The sequence below is a fragment of the Sorex fumeus genome, unplaced genomic scaffold (assembly GCF_029834395.1).
Source record: "Sorex fumeus unplaced genomic scaffold, SorFum_2.1 ptg000072l, whole genome shotgun sequence".
NCBI classification, from domain to species: Eukaryota; Metazoa; Chordata; class Mammalia; order Eulipotyphla; family Soricidae; genus Sorex; species Sorex fumeus.
In genome coordinates this window covers 9,447,475-9,475,272 of record NW_026606129.1, presented here as the reverse complement: position 1 = coordinate 9,475,272, position 27,798 = coordinate 9,447,475, and the positions used below count along the sequence as shown (strand labels likewise).

Sequence of the window (27,798 nt, the reverse complement as noted above, 5' to 3'; positions counted from 1 at the left end):
CCAATCAGCAAAGGATGAAAAAGAGCCTCAGTGTGGCAGCATTTACGACACCCTCCCTGCCCCCAGCTCCCCACCCCCCATGGACTGGCACCCCGAAAAGCTTCCCTCCAACCCTAATAGCGACACCTGAGATCTCTTGCTTCCTCCACCCAAGCCCCACTCCATTTCCACCTCCTACAGGAAGTCTTCCCATGAAGCCCAGGCCTGTGGGCCCGGGTACTGAGAGTGCTGTGGGCACTGGGCTACCTCCCTGCCGTCCTGTCACTGGGAGCTGATGGCACCTCCTAGCTGCAAGACAGGCTCAACAACCAGGCCTGGGCGCTGGGGCACGCTGGTGAGCAGAGCGGATGAGGAAACTGCTTCAGGGGAAGCTTATCTCACCCACGGGGCAGGACAGGCAAGGCCACGAGTTTAGAGAAACAAGGCAGAGCTGAGGCCAAGGTGCGGGACAGTCTGTCAAAATCCACAGGGCTCACTAGGAGAACGACTGACCTGGGTGTTGACATAGAGAACAGATAAGCCTTTCGTGCCTTTTCTACAGTCGCTGTGCAGGGCACATTATTCTTGGGCAATCGGGCAAGACGGGCTAAGAGGTGGGAGGAGATTTCTGATCATGACGTCAGGAAGCGTTGACTAGGAGCTCCTGAGCTGTGGGGTAAAAGTCCCCATGCTGCGAGGCTTCCGCAAAACTTCCTATGGTTGGACTAACGAGTGTGGGGCACAGGTCCACCGGCCCAATGTCCCGGCCTGGTTTCTTCCTGCTTCCCAAGGGTGTCGCTGGGGCAGATGGGGAGGGAAGAGGACTGGGAGTGAGTGTGGGCTGGAGCTGGAGCACGTGCCCTCTCTGAAGTGGGGGGACCAGCCTGACTCTCTCCCCCCCACTGCTACCAGAACAAAGAGTTCCCGCCTCCAGTTCTTGGCCAAGTCTTTTTTGCCAGAGGCAACAGGAAGACAATGCATTTACTACTTTAGAATGTTAAACTGGGCTGGAGAGAGAGAACACAGTGGGCAGGGAGCTGGCCTTATATATGGTGGACCCAGGTTTGATCCCCGGCACCCCAGAGGGTCCCCTGAACCCACCAGGAGTGATCCCTGAGTGCAGAGACAGGAGTCAGCCCTGAGCACAGCTGGGTTTGACCCCAAACCAAAAGCCAAACCAAAATCAACTCCCCCACCAGATACACAAAACCACGCAAAATTTATTGTGATGACCATACAGAAAGTGAAGGACAAGAGGAAAGAGGGTGACATGAGTCCAGCTAGCAGAGCTGGATCTGGAGACGAGAACGCCTACAGACCCCAGGGAGCATTTGTTCGCGAACAAGTGAGGCTCAGTGAAAACAATGGGCTTTGCGGCAGTTGAACCGCCCTTTCCTCCACCCACCTGAATGGAGACCCTCAACACCGACAGCACCCAGTCCTGGGGGAATGAGAGTTGGGGTGCAGCTCCTTCAAAACTTCAGTCACCACCTGTCCAGTGCTCCCCCACTCCAACAGACCCACCCCTCCATACCCACCCCCCCCACATCCACACCCACACCCACCCAGCCCCTCCCCACCCCCTTCCCCACATACACACTGTATCTGTGGCCCTGACTGCAGGATGCCTCTTCCCCAGGACTTTCTGATACTTGCTTAGATGTGACAGAGCAAGGGCTTGACATTTCTGATCTCCTGAGTCGGGGGACAACAGCAGAAGCAACCGAAAACGTCAGGGAAAAACTGGGGACACTTAGCAGGCCTTAGAGGGCCCGCCCATTCTTCTTGGGGGCCTCGAAACACAGGGGCCAGGCCTAAGGCCACTTGCCTGCTCAGAAAACTCTGGGGATTAAGCTCTCACCTCTAGTTGACCTTATGGATCTCCGGGGAAAGGCAAGGCACAGTTCTTAATAGCTGAGCTCCCTAGCTCTGTCCAACATTTGGAGAGAGCCCTCTGCGAGGCCTGGGCTTCTGGCTCCAGGCATTTAAGGAAATCTTGGTCGAACCACTAAGTCCACCAAACAGAAACTTCATGGTCCCACAGGATGAAGAACACAAGCTTAACAGACATACGGAAAAGTCCCTAAGTACACGCAGTGGCAAGCGGCGAGGAGCGTCAATCAATACGAGAGACCGAGAATTTAATTTCCAGAATTGCCACATTGCAATGATTTAAAATGCTCAGTTTTCAACAAAAGATTACTCCATGTAAAGTAATTGGAAAGTATGTCCCACACACAGAAAAATAAAAAAATAAACATCGGCCAGTAGAAACTGTCCCTCAGGGAGTTATTAAAGAAGGCTTAAAGCTGCTATTTTAAGTGGGTTCAAAGGGCTAGAAGAAACCACATCTACATCACTGAATGAGAATAAAGCCTCCCCCCAAGTAGGGAACACCAGTAAAGAGATGGGGATGCTTTAAAACGAGAAATGCTGGTGCTTAAAAAACTCGCTAGAGATGTCCAGCAGCTGATGCGGGCAGGCTGCAAAAAGCAGCAGTGAGCTTGAAGACAGGCCAGTGGATGCCCGCAGCCTGGAACAGGAAGGAAAGCGGCGGAAGAGAAGGAGCAGAGGTGAGGTGCCGGGCAGAGCCGCCTCCCACGAGAGAAAAAGGGCAGAGAAAATCTCCAAGAAAGGAGGGGCAGGGACTTCCCACATCTGATGGAAGAAGCATTCATGGCACATCCAAGAAGGTCACCTCAATTCGACCCAACCAAAGAAACGTGCCTCTGGACACATCAGAGTCAAACTGCCAAAGGACGAACTGGGAATCCTCCAAATGCAAGGAGAAGCCTATAACGATCAGAGTCAACTGCCATCAGAAATTGCAGGGCCAAAAGTGGCAGAACGAAATATTCAAAAGTGCCAGTGGGGGGGGGGGGGGGAGATCAACACCCTGTCAAGTAAGAATTCCATGTCCAGCAAAACTAACTTTAGAAAAATAAAGATGAGGGGCTGGAGCAATAGCATAGCGGGTAGGGCATTTGTCTTGCACGCGGCCAACCCAGGTTCGATTCCCAGCATCCCAGATGGTCCCCTGAGCACGGCCAGGAGTAATCCCTGAGCGCAAAGCCAAGAGTAACCCCTGTGCATTGCCAGGTGTGACCGCCCCCCCAAAAAAATAAAGAAAAATAAAGATGAATTTAGCACGATTCCCAGAGAAACAAAAACTGAGAGAATCCATAACCAGAAAACCTGCGCTGTACGCAGTATTACAGGGTTCTAGATACTAATTCAAATCCACACGAGGAAGTGAAGCGCACAGGTAGAAACAACGGAAAAGGTGGGGCACAGGGACTGGAGCAATAGGGCAACGGAGCAGCAGGTGCTGCTAAGCATGCAGGTGACCGAGGTTCGGTCCCTAGTATCCCATGTGGTTTCCGGAGCACCCCGGGAGTGACCCCTGAGTGCAGTCATCACTGGGTATGCACCCCTCAAAAGAATAAAATATAGGGCCATAAAGGAGAGAGAGAGAGAGAGAGAGAGAGAGAGAGGGAACATGCTAAACTGACCGAGTGCTCTGCGCCTAGGAGGCCGGGGTTAATCTTCAGCATCGTCTGACTCTCCTAAGCATCACCAGGAGTGGCCGCCGAGCACAGAGCAAGGCGCCAACTCTGAAAACCTTGCCAGGTGTGGCCCCTCCCCCCCAAAAAAAACCCCCCATAAAAGACAGGATGAATGTGTTTCATCATTTTTCCCTTCTGTGATTCAAAATATAAATGCAAAAAATAATTATAAATCTGCATTATTAGGTAATCTACATATGTAATTTGTGCGACAAATAGCAAGAGGAAGAGGAGGAAAAGGAGTAGATAGGAGCGAAGTTTCTATATCTCATTGATAAGTTGGTGTTGAACTAATTCACATTATTATATAAATTCATGTTTTAATTATAATTCCTGAACATTCAAAAACAGGGCAGACTTGAGACTTCTCAGAGAATTCACAGGAAACTTCACACGTACAATGGACTATCCAGAGGCAATGAGGAAGCACATTAGCCTGGTCAGGTGACTATTTCACTACGAGTGCATAGCAACACCCCCACGCTATGCCATACGCGGAGAGCTTATGTATCAATGATAGTTCAGTATATCAATAAGAGTTCAATAGAGGCTGATTGCATGTAAGCAGTAACCAAGAGGGAGTTGGAAAGACTTTATTAATGTCACACACAGCAGACTCGAAGACAAAAATTGTTACCTGAGACACGATATCATGATGAAAGCGTCCGTATATCAAAAGAATATAGTGGGGCTGGAGCGATAGTACAGCGGGTAGGGCATTTGCCTTGCACGCAGCCAAAATGGCCAACACAGGTTCGATTCCCAGCATCCCATATGGTCCCCCCGAGCACCGCCAGGAGCAATTCCTGAGTGCATGAGCCAGGAGTAACCCCTGAGCATCGCCGGGTATGACCCAAAAAGCAAAAAAAAAAAAAAAAGAATATAGTAATGAGAATAATATTTGTGCCTATTAGAAAAGAGGCCCCCAAATACATAAAGAAAACAAAAAAAAAGTGACAGGAACAAAAGGGAAAACACACAAACAACAATAGTTGGAGAGGTCGGCGATGCACTTCCTGGAATGGACAGAACAACTGGACAGAACATCGGCGGGAGAAAGAAGGCCTGAACACACCATGAACCAACAAGCCTGGACAGGCATGACTGGACACTCATTCCACCTGCTGAGAGCAGAAGACACATTCCTCCCAATGCGCCAGGGACAGCCAGGCTGCACCCCGGGCCAGACAAAGAAACGCTTATGAAGTGAGGGGGGGAAACTGGGAAACTCATAGGTATCTGTGTACTTATCAACACAGTCCTCAAAGCGGTGGGTCAAACAGTACAAACCACGGATCAGGAAACTGTGGTTCATAGACGCCTGGAATACTAACTGGCTGTGAGGAAGGACAAAATCATGCTGTTTGCTACCAGGTGGATGGAACTGCAGAGTACCAGGCTAAGTGACATCGGCCAGGAGAGCTCCAGGGGCAGCACAACTGCACCCATATGGGGGCTAGAACAAGGAATAGTAGGAAAGAACAAACTGCCCAAAGGCAACTGAGTCAGATCTACAGAACTGAGTTTGGGGGTGACGGGGGGGGGGGGGTAGGATGGGGAGAGGAAACTGGGTCCGTGGTAGGGGGAGGGAAGGGGGTGAGGTTAGAATGCTGCACCCACAAAACCTAACCAGTATTGTAAATTACAGAGCTTAAAAATTAAATGAATTTTATAAACTGCCAAATACTTTGAGATGAATGACAAAAAAATACATATATAACTTAGAAAACTTACAAGATGGATGAATACAGAGCTTGGAAATTTAGAGCTATAAATGACAAAAGAATAATACTTTGAAATCACCTTAATTCCCTCTCTAAAAACCAAGGGAAACAGCACACTAAACACAAAACAAACAGAAAGAAGGAAGAGAAAATCAACAATTGACAGAACACCAGAATGTTGATTCTTTGAAAAAATAACAAAATGGACAAATCTCTCGACCGACCAAAAATAACAGGGAGAAGACTCAAACCACTATTATTAGGAATGAGAATCATCAATCTCACAGATAGAAAAACTATGTGGAAATAACACGAACACTTGTGTGCCAATAAACAAGATAACCGAGATGTTCTGGGAACACTCTAGAAGACCTCAGCACTGAAAATGACAAAAGAAAAAGAAAAGAAATCTTAAGAGATTTATGAAAATAAACTAAATTGTTGATAAAAGTACTTTTCACAAGGAAAAGTCTTGAGGGCCTTGCTAATAAATTCTACTAGATGTTTTAATAACTTATTAATCTTTCATCATAAACTTTACCCAAAAACATAAATAGGAAACATATTTCAACACATTTTGTGAAACCAGTATTCGGCTGATATTAGAACAGGACAAAGATATCACAAATTAAACTACACGTGTCCCTTAAGACAACAAATGCCAAAATCTTCAATAACATTATCTGTGCAGTCCAGCAACATCTACGGAGGTTATATGCCACTGTCAAGTGTTATTTTGGGGCTCTACAGTACCACCAGGGAGCGCATCTCAGGACTGGGCCAGGAACAGTCCCTGAGAATCGCTGGGTATTATCGTCCCCCAAACCCAAAATAAATAAGTAAATTAAGTCACAGTGACAACTTGTGGTCTTAAATAATTTAAAAATATCGAAATGGTATATTTGGAACGCATGGTTGGTTCAAGGTGTGGAAATCAATGAACTAAATCTTTCTAATCAGTAATTGTTGTTGCTGTTATTATTATTATTATTATTACTTGTGTTTTTGGCCACACCCAGTGATGCTCAACAATTGTTCCTGGCTCTGTGCTCAGGAATTCCTCCTGGCGGTGCTTGAAAGAACAATACGGGATGCCGGGTTGGAAGGCACTATACTACCGCTCCAGCCCCCAAATTATTATTTTTTTTTGTAAAAAATAAAAACCACACAAGATCTCAACAGACACACAGAAAGGAATTAGTAAAACCCAATACTCACGGTGCTCACACCCAAAAGTAGTAACAGAATTTCGACAACTAAAAGATATTTAATAAGCATCAACTGCGTACCAGGTGGAGAAAGACTGAAAGCCTTCCCGTGAGTATCAGGAACGAGACAATAATGCCCACTTCTGCCAAGTCTATTAAACATCTACTGGGGAGTTTGACAACTAGTGGTTCTAGCCATAGGAACAAGTGAGGAAAAGAACCAGAAGGCACCGATCTAGACCAGAAAGGAAGGATAACTACATTTGCACACAACACAATCGTGAATCGCCTAAGACTTGGACCCAACTCAAGCCTTAGAAGTACCAAGCAAAGCGAGGTCGCAGGCAACAAAGACTCATGACCAGAAATCAACTATTTCTACACGCGGGCCATGGAGTCCACAGGAAATGAGAGACGCAACTCCAGGCCGCCCCCTGAAAGCACAGGTACCTGAAAGAAAGGCATTTGACTCTCCAGCTCAATACTCAAGCACCACCACCTGCTGTGTGAGCCCAGGCTAGCACAACAAAAAGCTCCAGGGAGGTGACCCTGTCATCAAACCCACAGAGAGTGGGGAGCAGGGGAAGGAGAAAACTCCGTTCACAATGGCACCAAAAAGACTACAATGTCTAAGAAGAAACTGCATGCAAAACTGATGGCAACACCTTTACTGAAAAAAAAAAAATCAAAGAGGGGCCAGAGTGATAGTACAGCAGGTAGGGCTTTTGCCTAACACGTGGCAGACTCGGGTTCAATCCCTGGCATCCCATATTTTCCCCAGAGCACTGCCAGAATAATTCCCAAGTGCAGGACCCAGGAGTAACTCCTGAGCATTGCCAGGTGTGGCCCCCAAACAAACAACCAACCAAAAAAATAAAAGAATAAAATAAACACAAAGTCATACACTTAAGATTGGTAAAATGGCAATAATTTCTGAGAGCTGAGGTGATAGTTAATGACAACTCTAGGGGTGCAGTGATGGCGGCGGTGTGCGGGAAGGGAGTAACAAGCTGATCTTAAAATCCAGGTGGAAATGTAAGAGATTCTGAATAGTCAACATGGCCTTGAAAAAGAACCAGCTGGTGATCTCATACTTTATGGCTTCAAACCATACTGGGAGGCAGAAATAATTTATGTTCCATGGTAATAATGGCATAAGAACACACAAGCAGACCACAAGAATAGAACGGAGAGTCTAAAAGCAAGTCCTTAAATATCTGACAGTCAGGATAAGCTCAGATCGGGGGGACAGAAAGAAGAGGCTTCTCAACAAGCAGTGCTGGGACAAGTGTCATACACAAAAGAAAGAAGAGGCTCTGGCTATACACCACGCACGAAAGGGAACGCAGAATGGGTGATACGTCGGAATACACAAGCAAGGATAACTACACTATTAAAAAGAACCCGGACTGGGGTCAGAGCGATAGCACAGCAGGGAGGGCGCTTGTCTTGCATGCGGCCGACCCGGGTTCAATCCCTGGCATCCCATATGGTCCCCTGAGCACTGCCAGGAGTAATTCCTGAGTGCAGAGCCAGAAGTAACCCCTGAGCACTGTCAGGAGTAATTCCTGAGAGCAGAGCCAGGAATAAGCCCTGAGCATCACCGTCTCCCTTCAATTGGTTGTAATCTTGGGGCCAAACACTGATTCTCAGTTACGACGACAAACCCCAGAAAAGAAATACACGAATTAGGACTGGAACAAAAATGAAAAACTACTGTATTTCATCGGCTCTCCCCACAAAGTAAGACAAGCCCTAGAGGAAGAGAAAATATTTAAAAATCACTCATAAGGCTGCAGTATATGAAGAACTCTTCTCAGGAACAAGACAAGTCCTTGTATAGGAACTGATTGAACATATCTCAAAGGGAATGAAAAGGTCTACAACACCCAACAGGCAAGAGGTTCGGAGTCACTGGCCATCAGAGGAAGGAAAATCAAAACCACAGCAAGATTCTATTTCACACCCAGTCGGAGGCTAATAATAGAGACCAGACCCAGGGCTAGCTGGGAGACGGGCAGACACCCGCCTGAGCGTGCTGATGGGGAGAGAAAAAGGTGCAGCTGTGGAGGGATGCAGTCTGACAGTTTCCACAAAATGCTCAACACTGAGTTGCCATATGACCGGCAGTGACATTCCCAGGTGTGTGTGTGTGTGTGTGTGTGCTGTGTGTGTGCGAGTGCATGCATGCATGCACATGCCCAAGAGATTCTAGAACATCACTTTCACACAGAAACTTGCACACATGATGTTTACAGTGACATTATCCACGATTTCGAATAAGGACACGAAGAAAAGGAAAGGGGGGAAGGGAGGGAGGGAGTGGGGGAAGGGAGAGGTGAGCAGAAGGGAGTCCACAACTCAAATATCCATTTACTGAAGAAGCGATTTTAAGGTTGGCATATCCTCCAATGTTACCAAGCCAAAAAAATGAAGCGCAGACGTATGCGATGATATGGATGACGAACATGTCAAATGTAGAAAAAAAGTACAGGAAAATCTCATGGCTGAAACGCACAGAACAGAAAGACACAGAAATTCCCAAGAGAAGAAACATGCTGGCCAGGAGTGATCCCTGAGTGCAGTGCCAGGAGTAAGCCCTGAGCAGTGCTGGTGTGGCCCAAAAACCAAAAGGAAAAAAAAAGAAAAAGAAAATGTTCTGGAATCAGGGATGGGTAAATTACCTGTGAATACACTAAGGATCCATGGTACCGTACACTATAGAATGGTGAATTTCATGGTACATGGACATCTTATCTTATTAAATATACACACTGAGCTGTTAGGATGAGGACCCATCATGGAACATCTCAACACAGCCTGAGGAAGTTCCAAGATGCGGAGAGACAGCACAGGGGCTAAGGTCAGCCTTGATGCAGCTGACACCAGTTGTGTGGGTGGTCCCCAAACACTACCTAAGCTCAGAGCCAAAAGTAGGCCACAGTGCATACAGGTATGACTCCCGTGTCCACCCAAAACATACTGGATGGATGTATGGTGGGTGAGCAGAGACGAATGGATGGTGAGGAGGCGGGCAGGCTGGCTAGCTGGTAGATGGGAGGATGAGTGGGTGGGTGGATGGGTGGATGGATGGATGGATGGATGGATGGACGGACGGACGAATGGATGGACGGGTTGGTGGGTTGAACACACATGTATGTATGGATGGATGGATAGAGAGATGCACATCAACCTGACCTACCCCTCCAAACTGTGAACTGCAGGGAATTGCCTTTTCAATACTGCATTATTTCCCATTGGAGTTGTTCAGAACCAAGTCTAGATTTTATCTTAGAAGAGCAACAACACTGAGTGATAGTACCATGGGGAGGGCGCTTGCCTTGCATGGGCCTGATGTGGGTTCAATCTCCAGCATCCCCTCTGGTTCCCCAAGCCCTGCAGGAGTAATTCCTGAGCATGGATCCAGGAGTGAGCCCTGAGTACTGCCGGGTATGGTCCCCGGCAAAAAAAAAGTAATCAACGATACTTATGAAGATTCTTGGAAAGATAAACAAGTATGCTGAGTGAAGAGAAAGGGAGAGAAAGAGCAAGAATTTCTCTTCAGGAATTTCCACCGCATTTAAGTTTGGGTGATGCTGGAGGATCAGAGAACTAGTTTAAGCCTTGTAAAAAAAAAAAAGCTAATTTCTCTGACCCACAACCATCCCAAACGAAAGGGAAACATACAGGAAAAAAAAAAAAAACAAAAAACAAAGGAAAACCCAGTATTATCAGATTTCATTTAAATCTACAAAACAACTCCTTTCAATTTTGTCATAAAAGTAACATTTTTTCTCAAATAATCTGACTTTACAAAACTGTGCCGGTCACAGGGACTGGCTCATGGTTTCACCCGGACCAAGGGGCACCCTCTGAATCAGCTTAAAAAATTCTGCATGAGTTCTTCCTTAAAAAAAGGGATGCTGTACATTCCGGTTATTTTAGCAGTTTTAGCAAAAGTCTTTGATCCATCTCTCCCCTGGGGGGACTGGAGGATGGGCCACTCCTGGCTTTGTACTCAGGAGCAACCCCTGACAGTACTTGAATGACCACATGACCACACGCGTGTATCCCAGGATCAAACTGGGGTTGGCTGCACATAAAGCAATTATCCCCCCCATGCCCCCATACTATCTCACAAGTATCCAATTATTTTTGTTTGTTTGTTTGGGGACCACACCAGGCGATGCTCAGGACTTGCTCCTGGCTCTGCCCTCAGGGACCTCTCCTGGTACCTATAATGCGGTACCAGTGATGGACCCTGGGAGGGTCACGTGCAAGGCAGGAGCCCGACCTGCTGTGCTGTGGCTCTGGTCCACCCCATCATTTCCGTGAGATCCCGGAAATGCCTGCAAACTCTTCAGGCCCCTCATCTCTGAGTAACCTTCCCCATTGTTTTCTTTTTATATGCCTCTTTCATAGATTACACAGGCATCTCGAACACTCCTCACCGGGATTATGGACTGTTCCTCCTTGTAATTCTTTGTGTCTGGGGGTCATACCGGGCAATGCTCAGGGATCACTCCTGCTGGTTCTCGAAGGCCGCTGTATGGGATGGAACCCAGGTCAGCCGGACAAAAGCCAAGTGCCTTACCCCAGTATTTCCTCTCCAGCCCCTCACTTTGCTTTTTCATTTTGGCTTCTCACTTGGACAAAACCCACTAGCAACTCCTTTTGGGGAAGTATACTGGTGGCTCTGAATGATTATACAAAATCTTTGACCTTCTCTCTGTCCCTTTCAACCACTTCCTGCTGGCGTAAATTCCAGGCTGGTCGGTCCTTCTTCATGTAGAAAACGCTGTCTGCTGTCTTCGAGTCAGCTGTGGCCTGCCCACGGCCCCTCTAAGCGCCCCCTCAAAGCCCCTGCCGATGTTCCAGGGTCCCTGGCTGCCCGCAGGCCAGGTTCAAGTGAATCTGTAGCACAGCTGTTCGGGTTGAGGCCTCTGACTCGGCTCACAAACGTCCTGACCTTCCGTCTCACTACAGTTCCCCCTCCCTCCTCTCTTACTTTCTAGAAGTCCAGGGCTGGATCCCGGGGCCTTCCCACTGTCCACTGTCTGGCCTTCTCTGGTCCCCGTTTTTCATCTTCTTGTGTCAAGGTGTTTGAATTTTTCAGCTCACAACTGAGCCCTTCCGAGTGCCTCTTAAACATGAACTCCCATAAGCGTGCTTATTTTGTTTGTGATTTTCTTTTTCTCATCTGCAAAGCTAAGGTCGAGAATGTATGTCTCTGAGAACTCTGGGGGCCGGAGCAATAGTACAGCGGGAAGAGCAGTTGCCTTGCACGTGGGGGCACCTGGGTTTGATCCCCGGCATCCCATACGGTTCCCTGAATACCACCAGGAGTAATTCCTGAGTGCAGGGCCAGGAGTAACCTCTGAGCATCAGTGGGTGTGACCCAAAATGAAAAAAAAAAAAGAAAAAAGAATTCAAATCTGACTCTGCCTTCTCTTAATGCCATAAGCATATATTTATAATCAATGCTTGCTATGGCCAACATCTAAAATTTCTGAGTCTTTCATGTTTGTTTTCTCTCATTTTTTCTCTGAGTGTGCATGTGTGTATTGCACGCGTGTGTGAGTGTGTGTGTGGTGCACGGGTGTGTGAGGCAAGGGAGGGCTTGGACCCAGGGACTCACGTGGCTGAAAAGAACGTGATGCCACAGGGCGGCCTCCCCCTTCCCCACCCAACCACTGACTGTGGGTCCTGTGATGGAGAATAACTCACAGCCGTAAATCTGTAGACAAGCATCCCGAATGTTTTCCTGTAACAACGCTGCTGCCTTCACCTGGCGCCTGGAATCCTCCGAGCTCAAGTGAGTCTCCAAAGTCTCTGGGTGATTCACATGATGCAAAGCTGAGCCATGGCCAGGCTGCGCTGGTTCCCTTCAAGTTCCACCTTAACCCCAGATTTATGTCTTGGGGCGCTCCCATCCACAGGAAGGGAGGGTTTATGAGGTTTTCTGCGCTTGACAAGACCCAGGCTCCACTTTTTATGCCCCAACCTTCAAAGGACACGGGAAGTGCAGCCCAACTCTCGCCTTCCTCATCCTCATCGGCAAACGCCCTTGAGACTGAGGTGGGCGAGCTGGAAGCTCGGGGCTCTGCACTCAGACCCTCGCCCAAACCGCCTCCCGGGCAGACCTCACCGCGGATCAGTGCCTTGAGGGTTCGGGACGTATCTGGCCGAGCAGGTGATGCAGCGAGAGCTGGGTTGGGCCATGGTCCAAGCTGAGCAGGAAACTCCCAGCATTCCGTGCGTCTCCCGTCTCTGCCACACCTCAGTCTCGCAGGCCCAACCAGGCCCCAGGGTGGAGGAAGCACCAGACACTTTCTCCAGAACTGGGCCAGCTCTTCTTCAGCAGGACCTGCCCGACACCACAAGGGCGCTGTGGAGGATGAGTGCCAGCTGCTGCGGTTCATTTGCTAGATGATCCTGTACAAAACCTGCCTGACTGAGGCTGGAGGGTGACTCCCGCCCCCAGTCCCTGCCCTCCCTTGCACGCGTGTCTCGCTTGCTCGTGTCTGAGTGTCTCTGCTTGCTACTGTCCTCTGGAGAGGCCGTGTTCCCTCTCCTACAGGGGTTTCCCCCTCCCCCCCTCACAGCTTCCTAAATTAGTTTCAATAAGAACTTTCTTGCTTTGCCAAGAAGAGAAATAAAATTGTGCATGTGGGGGTTGGAGCGACAGGAGAGCGGGGAGGGTGCTTCCTCACACGCGGCTAACCCGGGTTTGATCCCCGGCATCTCGTATGGTGTCCTGGGCTTATCAGGGGTGATCTCTGAGGGCAGAGCTGGGAGTCTGCCCCGAGACCCCCCAATCCCTGAAACGGTGTTGGGGAGTGGGAGATAAAACTTCCACACAGATCAGCAGATCAGATGAAGGGATGGTGAAAGAACGGGAAAAAGCTTCTAGAACCAGTGAGGCGGCTGTCAGTGTCCCCTTCCTTCCTCTGTCCCACTAATTCAGCAGGGCAGCCAACTGGTCAGCTTACAGTTCAGGTCACTTGACATGGACAAGTGGGCAGAGATGGGTCAATACTTTTATGGAAGCTACAGAAGTCTGGGGGCAACTAAAGGGACTCTATCGATAACTGGCCTTTATGTTGGCTTTTTGGTGGGGGCACACTCAGTCGTACTCAGGAATTACTCCTGGCTCGGTGCTCGGGGATCACCGCTGCCAGGGCTCAGGAGAACCCATGGGGTGCCAGGGATCAAACTGGGTTTGGCTGCATGCAAGGCCTTACCTGCTGCACTATCTCTCTGGCCCCAATATAATTATTTTAAGTGACTTCAGTCCTGTGTGAGTCTGTCTGTCTGTCTGTCTGTCTGTCTGTCTCTTCCTCCCGACTTAGCATCTGACACTCCCTGACCAAGCGCCAACTCTGCTGACCTGCATTTGAAAGCCGACTTCAAATCCACTCTACAGGTTCCGAGCCACATGGTGGGAACGGAAGTCAAGAAGGCTGAAGTCATTATTTCGGAGGAAAGCAAAACGGCTCCGGACACAGGCTGGCACAACCCTGGGGGCTGAGGGTTCCGCTTCTGGTCCCGGGCACTCACACCAGATCCTAACCCAACAGAAGGGCCGTCCCGTCCCAGCAACACGCCAAGCTTCTCCACTGAGCTGGGATGCGAGCAGCCTGCAACCTTCCTGTGCCTCTGGGAGGCTGACCGATGACCCCCCCAGAACCTGCGTGCTTACAAGCGTTCCTAACCAGGGGCTGAGTCTGATCTGGGACTCACGTCACGGTCACAGGAGGACCAGTGACTGCTGGACGCTGCCGACTCTGTGCTGAAGGTCTGTGCTCTGAGGGGCAGTGGCCAGGTCCGGCCCGTTTGCCCTCATGGGTGGGGAGGGGAGGGGGCAGTGGACAGGCCTGGCCCAGCTGCCATGGCCCGTGACTCCCCTGAGGGAACCTTCTGGGAACCTCAACACAGGACTGGCATGGACGAAGCTGATGTTTGGACTTGCCACCGGGGCCCTCAGAGAGACGGGCTGTTTCTCTCCACGAGCCACAGGAAGTGACAGAGACAGCCTTGGGCTGTGGGTTCAGCCAGGCCTGGGAGCCAGCCAAGAATACCATCACCCTCCAGTTTCTTGGTCTCGAGAATGCAAAGATACCCCAGATTTCCTGTGGCAACACCCCCCCCCCCCCGTGTGATTCCCCCCAAGCACCTGAACTCTGTCCTCCAGCCCAAACGTGCTCCTTAAACACAGAGATGAGAAGTCTCTATTCCAGGAAGGGGCGGGAGGCAGTTCCTTACTTCCTCAAGTAAATGCAAAACAGAAGCATGTTCTGTCTCCAACCAGGGCTGCCCGGCTCTGAGCAGCTGCCCACCACAACTCTCCAAACGCCTGAAAAAAACACCCGAGCCCAGAAGGAACCAATAGGAAAGTGAACTATTGGGCATGACTGGTTATAGAAGCAAAAACAGAGCACCTCACAAGTCCCACACCCTGCCTCCGACTGTTTGGGGACCCGGAAACTGCCCGCACCCCCAGCTCTGTTTTCCTGGGGGGGTCACACTTGCTTCCTGGCCATCAAACCAGTTTCCTGGGGGTCATACCTGGTTCCCAGGGGTCATACCTGCTTCTGGGGGTCACATCTGCTTCCCGGGGGTCACACCTGCTTCCAGGGGGGTCACACCTGCTTCCCAGGGGTAATACCAGTGTCTGGGGGGTCATACCTACTTCCCAGGGTCACACCTCGTTTCTGGGGGTCACACCTGCTTCCTGGGGGGGTCACACTTGCTTCCCAGGGGTCACACCTGCTTTCAAGGTCACACTTGCTTTCTGGGGGGTGACACCTGCTTCCTGGGGGGGTCACACCTGCTTTCCAGGGGTCACACTTGCTTCCCGGGTGGGGTCAGACCTGTTTTTCAAGGCGTCTTCCAGACTACGACCCTCAAGGATGGTGAACGACTGGTTCACAGGAACTTTGCCAGTCTTGGAAATTGACAGAAACTTGGGCAGGGTCTTCCCTCCAAAGCAACGCCCACCCACCCCCCAAGGCCACTGAGTGTGTCAGCACTGCCGCAGCCATTGGGGACCCAACAGCAGCCACGTGCACTGAGCCTGGAGACCCTGGGACCAACCCCTCCCCATCCTGGGTGGTCCTGCACCCTCTTCACACCTGGACGCTGACGCCAGGAGACGTCCTGAGACATAGCAGGAGGGACCGTCCCCGTGTCCCTGCAGAACCAGGCGACAACCCGGAGAGGAAGGGGTGTCATGCCCGCCCCGATCCCAAGAGGACGCAGGCCCAGCCTCCCCAGAGCCTGCCACGGGCCTGACACCAGCACTCCCGCCTCCGGCCGCGCCTGCCTCGTCCTCCTCCTAGAAGGGCAAAGAACGAGTCGAGTTGGATGCCCACTGCCGGCTGCTCCCTCCTTCGACCACCAGCCCAGCCCATGCTCTCCTGTCTCTCTCCTGGGGTCCCCGTCCTGAGAGGGGAAGGCTCTGGGCCATGGGACCCTGTGAGAGGGCCGGGCAGTGCACGGGTCCCAGGCCCTGGGGTGACCCTACCTCCTTTAAGCTCCATCGACACCCAGAGCAACTTCAGCTCTTTCCTGCCCAGGAGCCGGAGAGGGGGGCCGTGGCCAGCCAATGCACTGGGGAGCTGCCCTGAGTCCGGGGTGCGTCCGATCTCGCGGTGCCGGCAGGGGTGCTCCGCGGCCCCAAGTCCACCCGATCCTTCCTCGTGGGGCCCCTGAGCCGCTGCCACCCCCGGGCCACACTTCCCGATGTTTTCACTCTTTCCTTCCCTTGCTAACGCTCCAGCCCCTCACTCCCCACACGCAGCAGACGGTCCACCCCGCACTCTGGCAGATGGCGCGAGGCCCGAAGCCCATGGCCAGGAAGGACCTGTTCAGCGTGAGTGGCAGGCAGGGCTGCACACCCCGCTCTGGGAGTGAGGCTGGGGCCAGCGTCAGGGATGGCGCCCACTGGCCTGTTCACCGTCAGAGGGAGCATGAGGACGAGGCACGGGCAGCCGCAGCTGCATGTCCCAAGGCAGCCCGGGGCCTCCAGAGAAGCCAGGCCCTTGCTGGAACACACTCTGCCCAGCACAGCCCGGCTCACCAGTCCCAGTGTGCTCAGAGGGTCATGGGGGGCGGGGGTGGCAGGAGTGGCCAGCAGCTGGCTGAAGCCAGCCTCTCCCCACAGGGCCCCGACAGAGGACAGGAGCCCAGTGTCCAGCCTGTTCCCATCCCCCCGCCCATCCCAGGAGCAGAGGGGGCTCAGGTCACGGGCTGCCCGCGGCTGTCTTACACATGGCCACTGCCCTGGCAAGGCCTGCCCCAAGGGCGCTGTCCAGGGCTGGACTACAGGTCTGCGGGGCTGGCAGGGACCCTCCCACTGCCTATTACAGCAGCCCCGGGGGTCAGGCTGGGATGCCATGAAGCTGATCCCTCCAGACACCAGCACAATGGGGGCCCGAGTGACAGAACAGCGGGGAGGGCACTTTCCTTGCATGCGGCCAACCTGGGTTCGAACTCCGGCATCCCACAGGGACCCCCGAGCAGCATCTGTAGTAATTTCTGAGTGCAGAATCCGCAACAAGCCCTGAGAACGGCCAGGTGTGGCCCAGAAACCAATAAACAACACTAATAATCATTCCAGAAAGACACAAAGGGTGTCGGGACCCAGAGTTGGCCCCAACCGCTATTGCTGCGGGTGCCGTGGGGGCCCAAAGGAGTGTTTAACCTCTTGGTGCCGTTCTGAAGCCAGGGTGCCCACCTTGGCCAGCCCGCAGCTGCCTCTCTTATCTTCCAAGTTCAGAAGAAAAACCCTTTTAACAGAGCTTTTATGAAGAAAGAGCGACATAGAGTTAGGAGGGCCAGACAGCAGGGTTGTCAGCCTGATCACGTAAAACGTGACATCAACAGCCTGCGGGAGGAGGAGGGGGGTCTGGGCAGGGTACAGGCGGGGATGGGGAGGCAGATGCACCTGGCCGGGCTTCTGAAAGGCCCTTCCGTGAAGAAGGGAAAAAAATCACAAAGACCTGCAGGAACAAACAAGACCCTCCCAAAAGCTCACTGCCAGAACGTGCCCCCTCATTAAAAGTGGAGTCATCCTGGACAAATCTCAAAGGCTCTTCATTTTAATAAATGCTGGAAATGGTCTTCCAACATGACGACGAATCATCAAGAGCAGCAAGGGAAAGGGACGGGAGAGCGAACAGGAAAGACACAAGGGGAGCGAACCCTTCTAGGAGGGTGGAGCGGGAACAGCGCCTCCAGGCTCCCGAGGTGTCAGTTCTCGGCACCGGCCAGCGGGGGGCGCTGTGCTGCAGAACATTTTCATTTCCAAAATGGATTTAGTGAGCCCCAACCATCTGTGAGGACCAAGAAACCGCCCCCCACACTGGGCACATCTGTTGGGCCAAGATGCTGAAGCTGGCCCGGAGGGAGATTACCGCAGGAGGGGGCTTGCCCTGTACAGGGTCGAGCCGGGTTGCATCTCTGGCACTCCTCCGTAGGGTCCCTGAGCACAGACACGTGTGGTGCCCCCAAATTTAAAGATGCTCAAATTATGATACCCTTGAACGGTCAAGTCACGTGGGGGCAATTTCACTATCCTGAAAGGGATCATCCGCACTGCCTTCCTCACTTCCGTCAGCCCACCTGGATTCGATCCCCAGCATCTCCTAAGGTCCCCTGAGCCCCACCAGGCGTGAGTCCTTATCACAGAGTCAGCAGTTACGTCTTTGTATCACCCCAAACCATAGCACGCACTGGTACCTGGGGCTCGCCAACCGGACAGTCATGGCAATTGCCGTTAAAGTGAATTTGTGTGTTTGCATGTTTCAAATATGCAAAAGGACGGTGTCTGCTGGCTACCATCCGAGGATGTACCACAAGCGTGCACATCCATAAGACATGCCCAAGCTAGAGGCATCCTCAATTCAAAGAGCCGTACCTTAGCGCCCTGTCGCCCTGTGGAGGGGAGGAGGGGATGCACCACAGAAGTGATAGAAGCCTGGAAGTGGGGAGCAGCTGCTGGCTCTGATCCTGCGGGAGATGACAGTCTGCCCCCTGGTCTGAGCAGCCTGCCGGCCCCCGCTGAATCCCAGGGAGTGGAGCAGCCGAGGAGCCTGGCGTGCCTCAACGAACCCTGAGAGAGGGGCATGGCAGGCAGGGACCCCCGGAGAGGCCGGGGAAGGAGCAAGCGTGTGCCTTCCCTTCCAAGGATCCGGAGGCATGTTCGTGGGACCTGCTGGGCCTGTGTGTGACCGAGACACTGGTCAGTCTGAACAAGGGTCTCTGACTCACACGATTCCAGGGAGCCCGCATCAAGGGCTGGCCAGGGAACACAGAACCCCAAAGTAGCACCCTGAAGACCAGCTAGAGCCAGGCAGACAGAGGGAGGTCACAGGCTGGACAGCGAGAGTGAGAGGGACCCCTGGGGCCTGCTGGGCTCAGGGGAGCCAGGTGTGTGCTGGTGGCCACACCCCCAGGCCAGGACACAGCTGAGAGCCACGAGGGAAGGTTCCCGCTGTGACCTGCCACTCGGGCCTCCCATACCCCCTGGGAGTCAGCAGGGAACCCAGGAAAAGTACCTCACACCCCGGGATGCCTTCTGAGGACACGGGGCTTGGCTGGACTCTCGTTTTGGATGTCCACTTCGGTCCCCACAACAGAGAGAGGCCTGCGCACTCAGGCCATGGGCAATGGCCACTTCCCCGGGAAGGGGACTATTTTCTCGGCTCTGCTCAGGGGCACCGAGGCTTCCTCGAGGCGCTGGTGCGCCAGGAGCTGAGGCCGGGCCGCGCTCCAGCCTCCACGCTGCCTCTGGCCGGCTGGACGCTCCACATCCTTCTGGGAACCCCACAGACCCGGGCAGCGGGGAAACACTCGTTGCTAAGGACGAGATGTGGGATTCGGTTTACAACACACAGCGCGCGTATGGAATCCATCACGCGCTGGAACCGGGCGGGGGCGGGGGGCGCCCTGGGCGCAGCGGGCAGGAAAGGGGAGCTGCGGGGTGACTCATCGTGCTCTGAACCCGAGATTTATGTCCCTTCTGGAAGGAGGAGGACGGCCTGGCAGTGGCCCAGTGGACGGCCCCTGGCAGTGGTATCCGCCACTGAGAGGCTGAGCGGGAATCCTGGCCCAGTACTGGGCACTGGCCAGTCCTGGGGAACCATCGAGACCCAAAACCCTCCAAAGCCAGGGAGCAGGGGGTGGCCCGGACGCGGTGGGGTGGGACGCTCGCTCCTGCTCCAGCTCAGTCGCACCCAGGAGAATCACCCAGGACCACGCAGGATATGCTGAGGAGGGAACAACTCCCAGGGTTCTGGAGCGCCTGGGAGAGCCCCAACCGCCTTTTTTTTTTTTTTTTGGCTTTTTGGGTCACACCCGGCAATGCACAGGGATTATTCCTGGCTCATGCACTCAGGAGTTACTCCTGGCAGTGCTCAGGGGATGCTGGGAATCGAACCTGGGTTGGCAAGGCAAACGCGCTTTGCACTGTACTATCACTCCAGCCCCCCCCCCCCCCCCACCACCTTCTTTACCCTGAAGTATCTTTCCTGCCACCCAAAACACACCATCAGGGGCTGGAGAGGTGGTGCAGTGTGTGCGTGTGGGCGGGGGAAGGGGGGGCGTCGCTGGTCTGGCATGCGGCCAACTCAGGTTTGATATCCAGTATCCCAGAGAGACCCTCAAGTCTCAGAAGGAGCGATACCTGAGCACAGAGTCAGGAGTCAGCGCTGAGCACGTCTGGGTGTGACCCCCGAACAATAAAATAAAAAAACAAAACAAATGCACAGTCTGCGGAATACAGACGACGAGCAAAGGAAATGTAAAAGCTAAAAACGTCCAGCGTCCACTGAGGACGGCGTTTACCTCATCTGAGTAACTCACTTCACAAAAGGAGCGATGGAGGCGGAGAGGGGATGAGGGGGGTGGCGGGCACCTTGGTCCCGGTCATTTGGGACACAGAGCCACAGAGCCAGAACCCTGGAAATCCCCCGGCTTCCTGCTCTCCACACCACCCGCCACAGCTGCTGGAAACTCCCTAAGTTTGGGGCTAGGTGAGGAAGTTTTAGAAAAGAATCGGAAACTTCAAAACAGCAGTCGCAGGCGTGCAGACAAAGCGCCACCGGATCCCGGCTCCAAGGAAGGGACGCGACTGTGACCGCACGGCCGGAAAAGAGTGTCTGGGGCTCGGTCCCTTCCGTGTCCTTGGCCACAGCCACGGTCCCCATGTCACTATGCCTCTGTGCCCCACGGGATTCCTCGGCCGGAACGCCTTCCCCGTGGCGCCATTTCCGCCTGCCACTCCCTCCCCGCCACCCTGCTCACCCCCAGTCACCAAGCTCAGCGTGTAGTTGGGGGCTAGGACCAGAGCCGGACGCCCCCCCAGAGCTCAGCCTGCCCGTCTCACCCACCGAGAGTCCGTCCCAGACTCTGTCCTGTGTCTCTGACATGCAGGCCAGGAACAAACTCCTGCCCTTGGACACACAGGAGACTCGGACACGGCCTTTCTGCCTCCTAAACGGACGCTCCCAGGATGCTGAGGGACAGATTGCGACAGAGCGTGTGCGAGCGACATTTAGACGTGAGGGGAATGGGACTGAGGAAGGGAGGTTTCTATCCCAGTCAGCGTCCACGGACAGGGCGGTCACGACAAAGGCCTGGAGAGAGTGGTAGCTGGCCCGTGATGGGACACCCCGATTCCTCGGACCTCAGGGCGCACGCAATGATCAATCATGCAGCCAGGGCGGGTCCCTAGGGGAAGCAGCATCAGAAGGATACTTCCACGGGAGCGCCAAGGAAAGACCCCTCATGGCACCACCACAGTGTCTGGCCTCGAGGGCTGGCTTGGTCACAATGCCGTAGGACCCCTAAGGCTGTGGTGAGGGCTGAGGGTGCCCCTCCGCAGATCTAGTCAACTTCCGGCCCCAGAGACATGCACTGACCACACTGAGCCCAGAGGACACCTCGCTCGCTTCTTCAGGGGGAACAGCGGGGGCACCATCACCAGCCTCCCGTGTCCCCTCGGACAGGAGCCTCGCTTGGGTGCAGACAAAGTCAGAACAGAGCGAATTTTATTTAGCTTTTTTGTTTTGGGGTCACAGCCAACGATGCTCAGGGGCTACTCCTGGTTCTGCGCTCAGGGGTCACTTCTGGCGGTGCTCGGGGGACCCTATGGGATGCCAGGGATTGAACTTAGGACAGCCATGTGAAAGGCAAGCACCTTCCCTGCTGTGCTATGGCTCTGGCCCCGAGTTCTACTTTTTAGATCGGAACCTTTTGTGGACTGTCCGTTTTCCCCAGATGAAAGGTGTACAGGCAGGTATCAAATTCCAGGGAGCAGGGCCATCTGCCCTGGGGACAGGGGCTGGCAATTTCCGAGCTCGTCTGTATATTCCAGACTTGGGCATGTGAGCAATGGTGCCCATGAAGACCGCAGTCCAGTTTTTCAAGGCCATGGGAGGGGGCGGGAGCATCACTCAAGGCGAGAAAATTCATCCTCTGGTCCCCAACACACACACACACACACACACACACACACACACACACACAGGGCTACATCATCGCTTCCTTTGTATCCCTGCCAAAAAATTCACAACCTGAATCCAATCATAAAGAAACATTAGACAAATCCGCATCGAGGGAAATGGACGGCGTAGCTGGCAAGACGTCAACACGCCGAGGTTAAGAGAGACAAAGAAACGCCTGAGGAACTTTTCCAGAGTGAGGGGAGCCAAAGAGACATGACAACTACACACAACGCCTGATCCCAGACTGAACTGTGGCCTGGAACCCAGGAAAGGCGGGAAAAGCAACCTGAGGGGCGGGGAGCACTGGGAGTCAGATGGCAGAGTGGGGGCAGGGCCCGGCCACCGGAGTTGCTGGGATTTGATACACGGCTTGTGTTTAGGGAAGAAGCGATCCTTATTCTGGGGAAAAGGACAACTGAGGGAGCCTGGCGACTTGTAAAGGACATTGATTGACTCGTAAGGTTTCATAAAGGAGAAGGGTGGAGGAGGGTCATTTTCTTTTTTTTTTTAATTTTTTTTTATTAGTGAAACACCATAAGGTACAGTTGTAGACTTACACATTTTTGTGCTTGGGTTTCCGTAGGAGGAGGGTCATTCTCTCTCTCTCTCTCTCTCTCTCTCTCTCTCTCCCCCCCCCCCTCCGCCCCCCCAACACACACAGAGAAATGGGAGCAAATGTAGCAACTGGTGAAATCTGGGTAAAGGGCACAGAGGAAATCCTTGTACTGTTCTCGCAACTTTTCCGTAAGTTTCAAATTATATAACTAGAAAGCTACTCCCAAATGCCCTAACTTCTCTAAAGAAAAAATTAAAAAATGGTGACAGCCTCATAAGAATAAACTCAGTAAGTTATGAGAAATTCTTTCAAGAATATTGGTTTCCGGCGCCAGAGAGATAGTACAGTGGGCAGAGCACTTGCCCTGCATGTGGCTGACCCAGTTTTGATCCCTGGCACCCAATATGGTCCCCTAAGCACAGCCAGGAGTGATCCCCAAGCACAGGGCCAGAGAAAGCCCGGAGCCCCGCCAGGTGTGGCCTGAACACATATACAAACGCACAAAAGAAGAGCAGTTTTTAAGCTGGTGTTGCAGTAGTTCAGAGGTCAAAAACATGCATCAATCATATAAAGCCCTTGTATCAATCTCCATACACACACACACACACACACACACACACACACACACACACTATGGGTTTCAGAATTACACGCTCCCCCTCTAGAACCAAGTCCACAGAACTCTAGCTGGCTCTAAATTCCCTTTACAAACGGAAATCCAACTCAGAGTTTTGGGCAGCTTTTTTGTTTTGTTTTGTTTTTGTTTTTTGAGGTTCCGGCAGCAGATACTGTCCTCTGTGAAAGTTGAACACCGCAGTGAACAGAAATTGGGAAGAAGGTCACTCCTCTCTCCCTCTCCAGATTCTTCAATATTTCTCTATGAAAAGCAACAATTCTCCTGGCTCGACTCCAAACTGAAGTCAAAGGAGTTTTTGTAAAAGCCACAGAAGTAGAGGTCTGCATTCTTCCCTGTAAACACACACTCACACAAATACACATGTGCACGGGCACACACACACACAGGCACACACACAGAAAGACAAAGCATCAGACAGCACATACACACATGTGTACGCATACAGAGACACGTCTACACACACCCAGGCATAGACGTATACATAAACCACATACATGCATGCAGACATATACATGTGCACAGAGGACAGACATCTACAGAAACACATTCGCACACAAACACATTCATTCATACGTGTCTACATACACACATAAAGAGGGCGTTCTTATTTAGAAGTGGTTCTTATCAATCCTTGAGATTTTCCTGTCTTTATTTGTGATCTAATCAAGACCCCAGCCATGGTCTTGGTTTTAGAGGAGAGAAGCAAAAATGCCTAAAACTGCCAAAGGAAAAATCGTGCCTCATGGATGTCGAAAGAGTTTTTTTTTAAGGCCATTTTTGGCCCCCAAGGATCTTCTTGAAGCAACAACTATGACATGAGTCGGTATAAAAACCCATTATGCTAAGTATGCATTAAGAAAAATTCACATGTGCGGAGAGGAAGATGTAATTGGATTTGTCGTTTCAAAGTATTAATGCTGGGCTTGCAGATAATAGAGAATGACATGCTCCTAGGCGAATAAAGAAGTTAGCCAAGTAAGTAAATGCTGTGTTTCTACTGTAAGGAAATCCGTGCACCAATGAAGCAACCTTTTCAGCACAAAGGAAATTTAATACCCAGACCACATGAAAAGCGATCGCTCTGGGAATAGCACAGCTGTTAAAATCCAAGTCAGTCTGTATTAAATCGCCCGGTGTGTTTATGCAGAGCAGGGTTCTGAGAATGACCACCAAGAGGAAATCATTTTGCGAACGAAAAAGTGATACCCACACTGAAAACTAATGCCTACAGCAAGAGGGAAACACACAGCGACTCTCTTTCACGAAACGCAAGGGGCCTCAGCCAACAAGTGTGAAAGTGATTCTTTTCTCCGCAAGATCTCAAGGGCTAATTTAATTAGAAATAAAACCAAGAAGGAGCGTTTGTGTTTCACCGGAGGACCCAATTCCCTTTATTCTCACTGATTAGCCTGATCGACAGAAAGGCACAGAACAACTTCGAGCACCTGTGCCAAATGACCTTCCCGCACAGACCAACACGGCCAGGCGTCCTGACACCAGCGAGCTCAGCTATGCGTTTGTGTGTGTGTGTTTGGGGGGGGGGGGGGGGAGTGTATCCAGAAACCTAAAGCTCTTGCCACCCTGGGGATGGAGGAGCTTGTGGCCAGCCTGGTCCTGGTCAGGGCAGGGCAGGGCAGGGCCACCTTATGGGAAGCCACTGGCTTAGGTGCCACTCAAACTGAGCACCAGGGGTCTGTCGCGAGCTGCCAGGGGCCATTTCTCCATTTGTGTGTGGGAAAGGAGCAAAGGAAGCTACAGTGTGGCGGGGCACGCAGAACCACCCTGGCGGGCCAACAACCATCAACTCTTAGGAGTCGTTTGAGAGAAACGGGTGCGATTGTCCCGCTCAGGCAAAGCTGACCCTGCAGCTCGTCAGTTCAGCCTGGAGATCCTTCTGGAATTCAGATCCCTGCCTGCCAGGGCGTCCCCATGTTGGACGGGGTGGCCGGCCACCACTAGGGACTGAGCATGCTGGCGAGAGAATCGTCTCCGGGTAGCGAGCCGTAGAGGCCCGGGGCTGTCTAAGGGGCTTGAGCATGACACTCAGACCAGTTCCACGTCTGTCAAGCATGGCAGGCCCCTCACGGTCCCTGGCACAGCCCGGTCACGGCCCCTGACATGGGCAATGCGCCGGTTCCGTTTCAATTGCAGGGAGAGGGGTCTCAAGCAGAAAGCCCTGGGGTCAGTCCCTGCCACACTCAGCACCCCCATCCGGGCTGGGGAGGCCACGGGGCCTCCTCAGCTGCTTCCCCCAGCCCTGCCTGGTGCTATTTTTAGAGCTCCTGGGAAGATGAACGTTGAAGGGGCCTCCCACTGGCTCCCCGGCCCAGGCCCCTAATCTCGCGTTACTTTTCCTTGACTGGACATGGCTCTCTACATTCTGCAGCCTGGCCTCCCTCGGCCTCTCCCCGTGACCTAGAATATGGCATAAGGAAGGTCCGAGAGAAGAAGGGACATTCTGGGGGGAACGAAGGTCAGTCAAAACTGACTGGACACAAGCCTGGCACGGGCCTGAGCAGCTACTCCAGGCCACCTCTGGACGCGCTAACGAAGCTACTCACGCAGGCAGTGAACACGGGAAAAGGAAGCAAGAAATTCCTCAGATGTTTCCTTTTTTTTTTTTCTTCCTTCTTCAGATCCCTGCCGCCCAGCCCCAGAAAGGCCTTTCAGGGTCTGGGCTGATGAGAGGTGAGGGGGCCTGGCAGAGTGACTTACTTTGGGAGAACAGGCCGTGCACTTGTCAAAGGCCAGGCTGACGGGAAGGACGTTATCAAAGCGTGACAGGAACCCGCGGATCTAGAAACGAGAAGAAAAACCCTTATTTAGGCAGAGAGATGAGCGTGCCCAGGGCCCAGCTCGTTGGGGCCCACAATGGTCTGGACCCAGCAGGCCCGGCTGTGCCTGCTGACCCATCTCGGGAAGGGCACCCCGAGCTGCTCACAAATAAAGCTCAAGTTGAGAGGAAAGTTATCAAGTCTAGTGCATCGTTTTCCTCTCTGTCCTTAGAAGAACCAGGACCCACTCGTTTGTGATGGCGGGTCCTCTATACATGCACTATGGAGTCTGGGGGTCAGTGGTCGCTCCCAGAAGGGCACCGGGTGGGCCTCCTTGAAGAGAAGGTCCCGAGACTCACCTCCCTCCAGAGACGAGCTTTGGGGGCTTAGAGCTGGGGGAGACGCCAAGCGCCATTCCTGGGCCAACAGCGCCCCCTGGCGCACGGACTCCCACATCACAACCGACCTCCCGCCTTCGTCTGGGCCAGCCTGGGGGCCTTTGAGCTCTTCACCCAAATGCTGCACCTCGAGAACCCAACCTACACCAAGGGGGAAGTTCTATTTCGTGCTTTTCCCTCCTGAATACAGAAAATTCAGAAAAGACTTTCTTTAAGGAAAGGGAAATGAAGGCAGGAAAGCTCCCAGGTTACGGGAGGGGTCCCCTGAAGGATTCCCCAAATTTATAGCTTGAAACCACTACAGATACCACTATAACACAGTGACTGAAAATGGGAACAACTCAGCCTCTAGCCGCCCCGCCAGGCCTCACGGCTGGGAGAGTCCTGATGGCCACATATCCTCATGGGCGGGTTCCCCCGATCTGCCCGGTAGCCCCCCGATTTGGCACTGACAAAACCGGGCACAGGGAGACGAAGCTGCTCGTTCAGGAAGACAGGCAGTGACCGGGCTACCGGGGAGCCCCCCACCTCAGTGACAGGCTATCAGGGGAGCCCCCTCACCTCAGTAACAGGGCTATTTGTGGGAGCCACCCCCCCATCCCCGGAGCCCCTCAGTTCCAGAGGGAGTTGTCTCCTCCCCCCATTCCCCAACACACACACACACACACTCCCCAAGAAGCCTGGTCTAGGCCTGGAATCCTTTGCTCCACCCTCCCCTTCCTCCTCCTGTCTCCTGTGTCATGTGAGGCAGCAGAGGAAGCTGCTCTCCCAGAAACGCCCCCCTCAGAAACCCCCGTACCCCCACAAACCCAACCCTCCAGCTCTCGAAGGAAACGGGCCTCTTCCCCGGCCTGGATAACCTATCTTGACGCCCATACCTTGAGGACCCCTGGGAGGCTGACAGGTGGGCACGCCACCACCTGGCTCCATCCCTGGCACCACATGGCCCCCCTGGGTGTCGCTGGGTGCAACATTTTCAGGGCATGGCCCCCAGCACTGCTAAACCACTAGAAGGGCTCCCAGGTCTCCTGAGCAGTACTTGGGAGCACCCCGTACCCCCAAAATAATCAACTGACTTTTTAAAAATCCACCTCAAGAGAATCCACAATGATGCAAGTTCAAGAGAGCTTGGCAAATACGGCCCATCAGATTGCCAGGAAGAAGGGAGATGGTGGGCCTCACTGTGATCCTTGGGAAATGTGACAATGGGACAATCACCCACTGACGACCTTACAGCCTCCAGTCTCAAGCGAGAGGCAGCGTTTGCTGATGTCAGCAAAGCTGACGGCAGGAGACAGCACAGGAAGTGGGCACTCGGCCTCACATGCAGATGGCAGCATGCAGTCACGCACGTGCCCTGAGTCCCACCAGGAGCGACCCCTGAGTCCAGAGCCAGGAGCACGCCCTGGGCAGAGCCAGGTGCAGCCCCCAAACCAAAAACAAATGA

At 52.8% G+C, this 27,798-nt stretch overlaps 2 protein-coding genes across 2 annotated transcripts in view; both read right to left on the bottom strand.

Moving 5' to 3' along the window:
- SLC6A1 (solute carrier family 6 member 1) overlaps nt 1-27,798 on the bottom strand; it is a 298,182-nt gene that overhangs the window by 74,350 nt on the left and 196,034 nt on the right. The gene's annotated exons all lie outside the window — the stretch shown is intronic.
- ATG7 (autophagy related 7) overlaps nt 1-27,798 on the bottom strand; it is a 175,687-nt gene that overhangs the window by 80,763 nt on the left and 67,126 nt on the right. Inside the window, exon 17 of the mRNA XM_056129621.1 lies at nt 25,895-25,975. Coding sequence (XP_055985596.1) covers nt 25,895-25,975 — 81 coding nt within the window. The remainder of the gene's footprint in view (nt 1-25,894; nt 25,976-27,798) is intronic.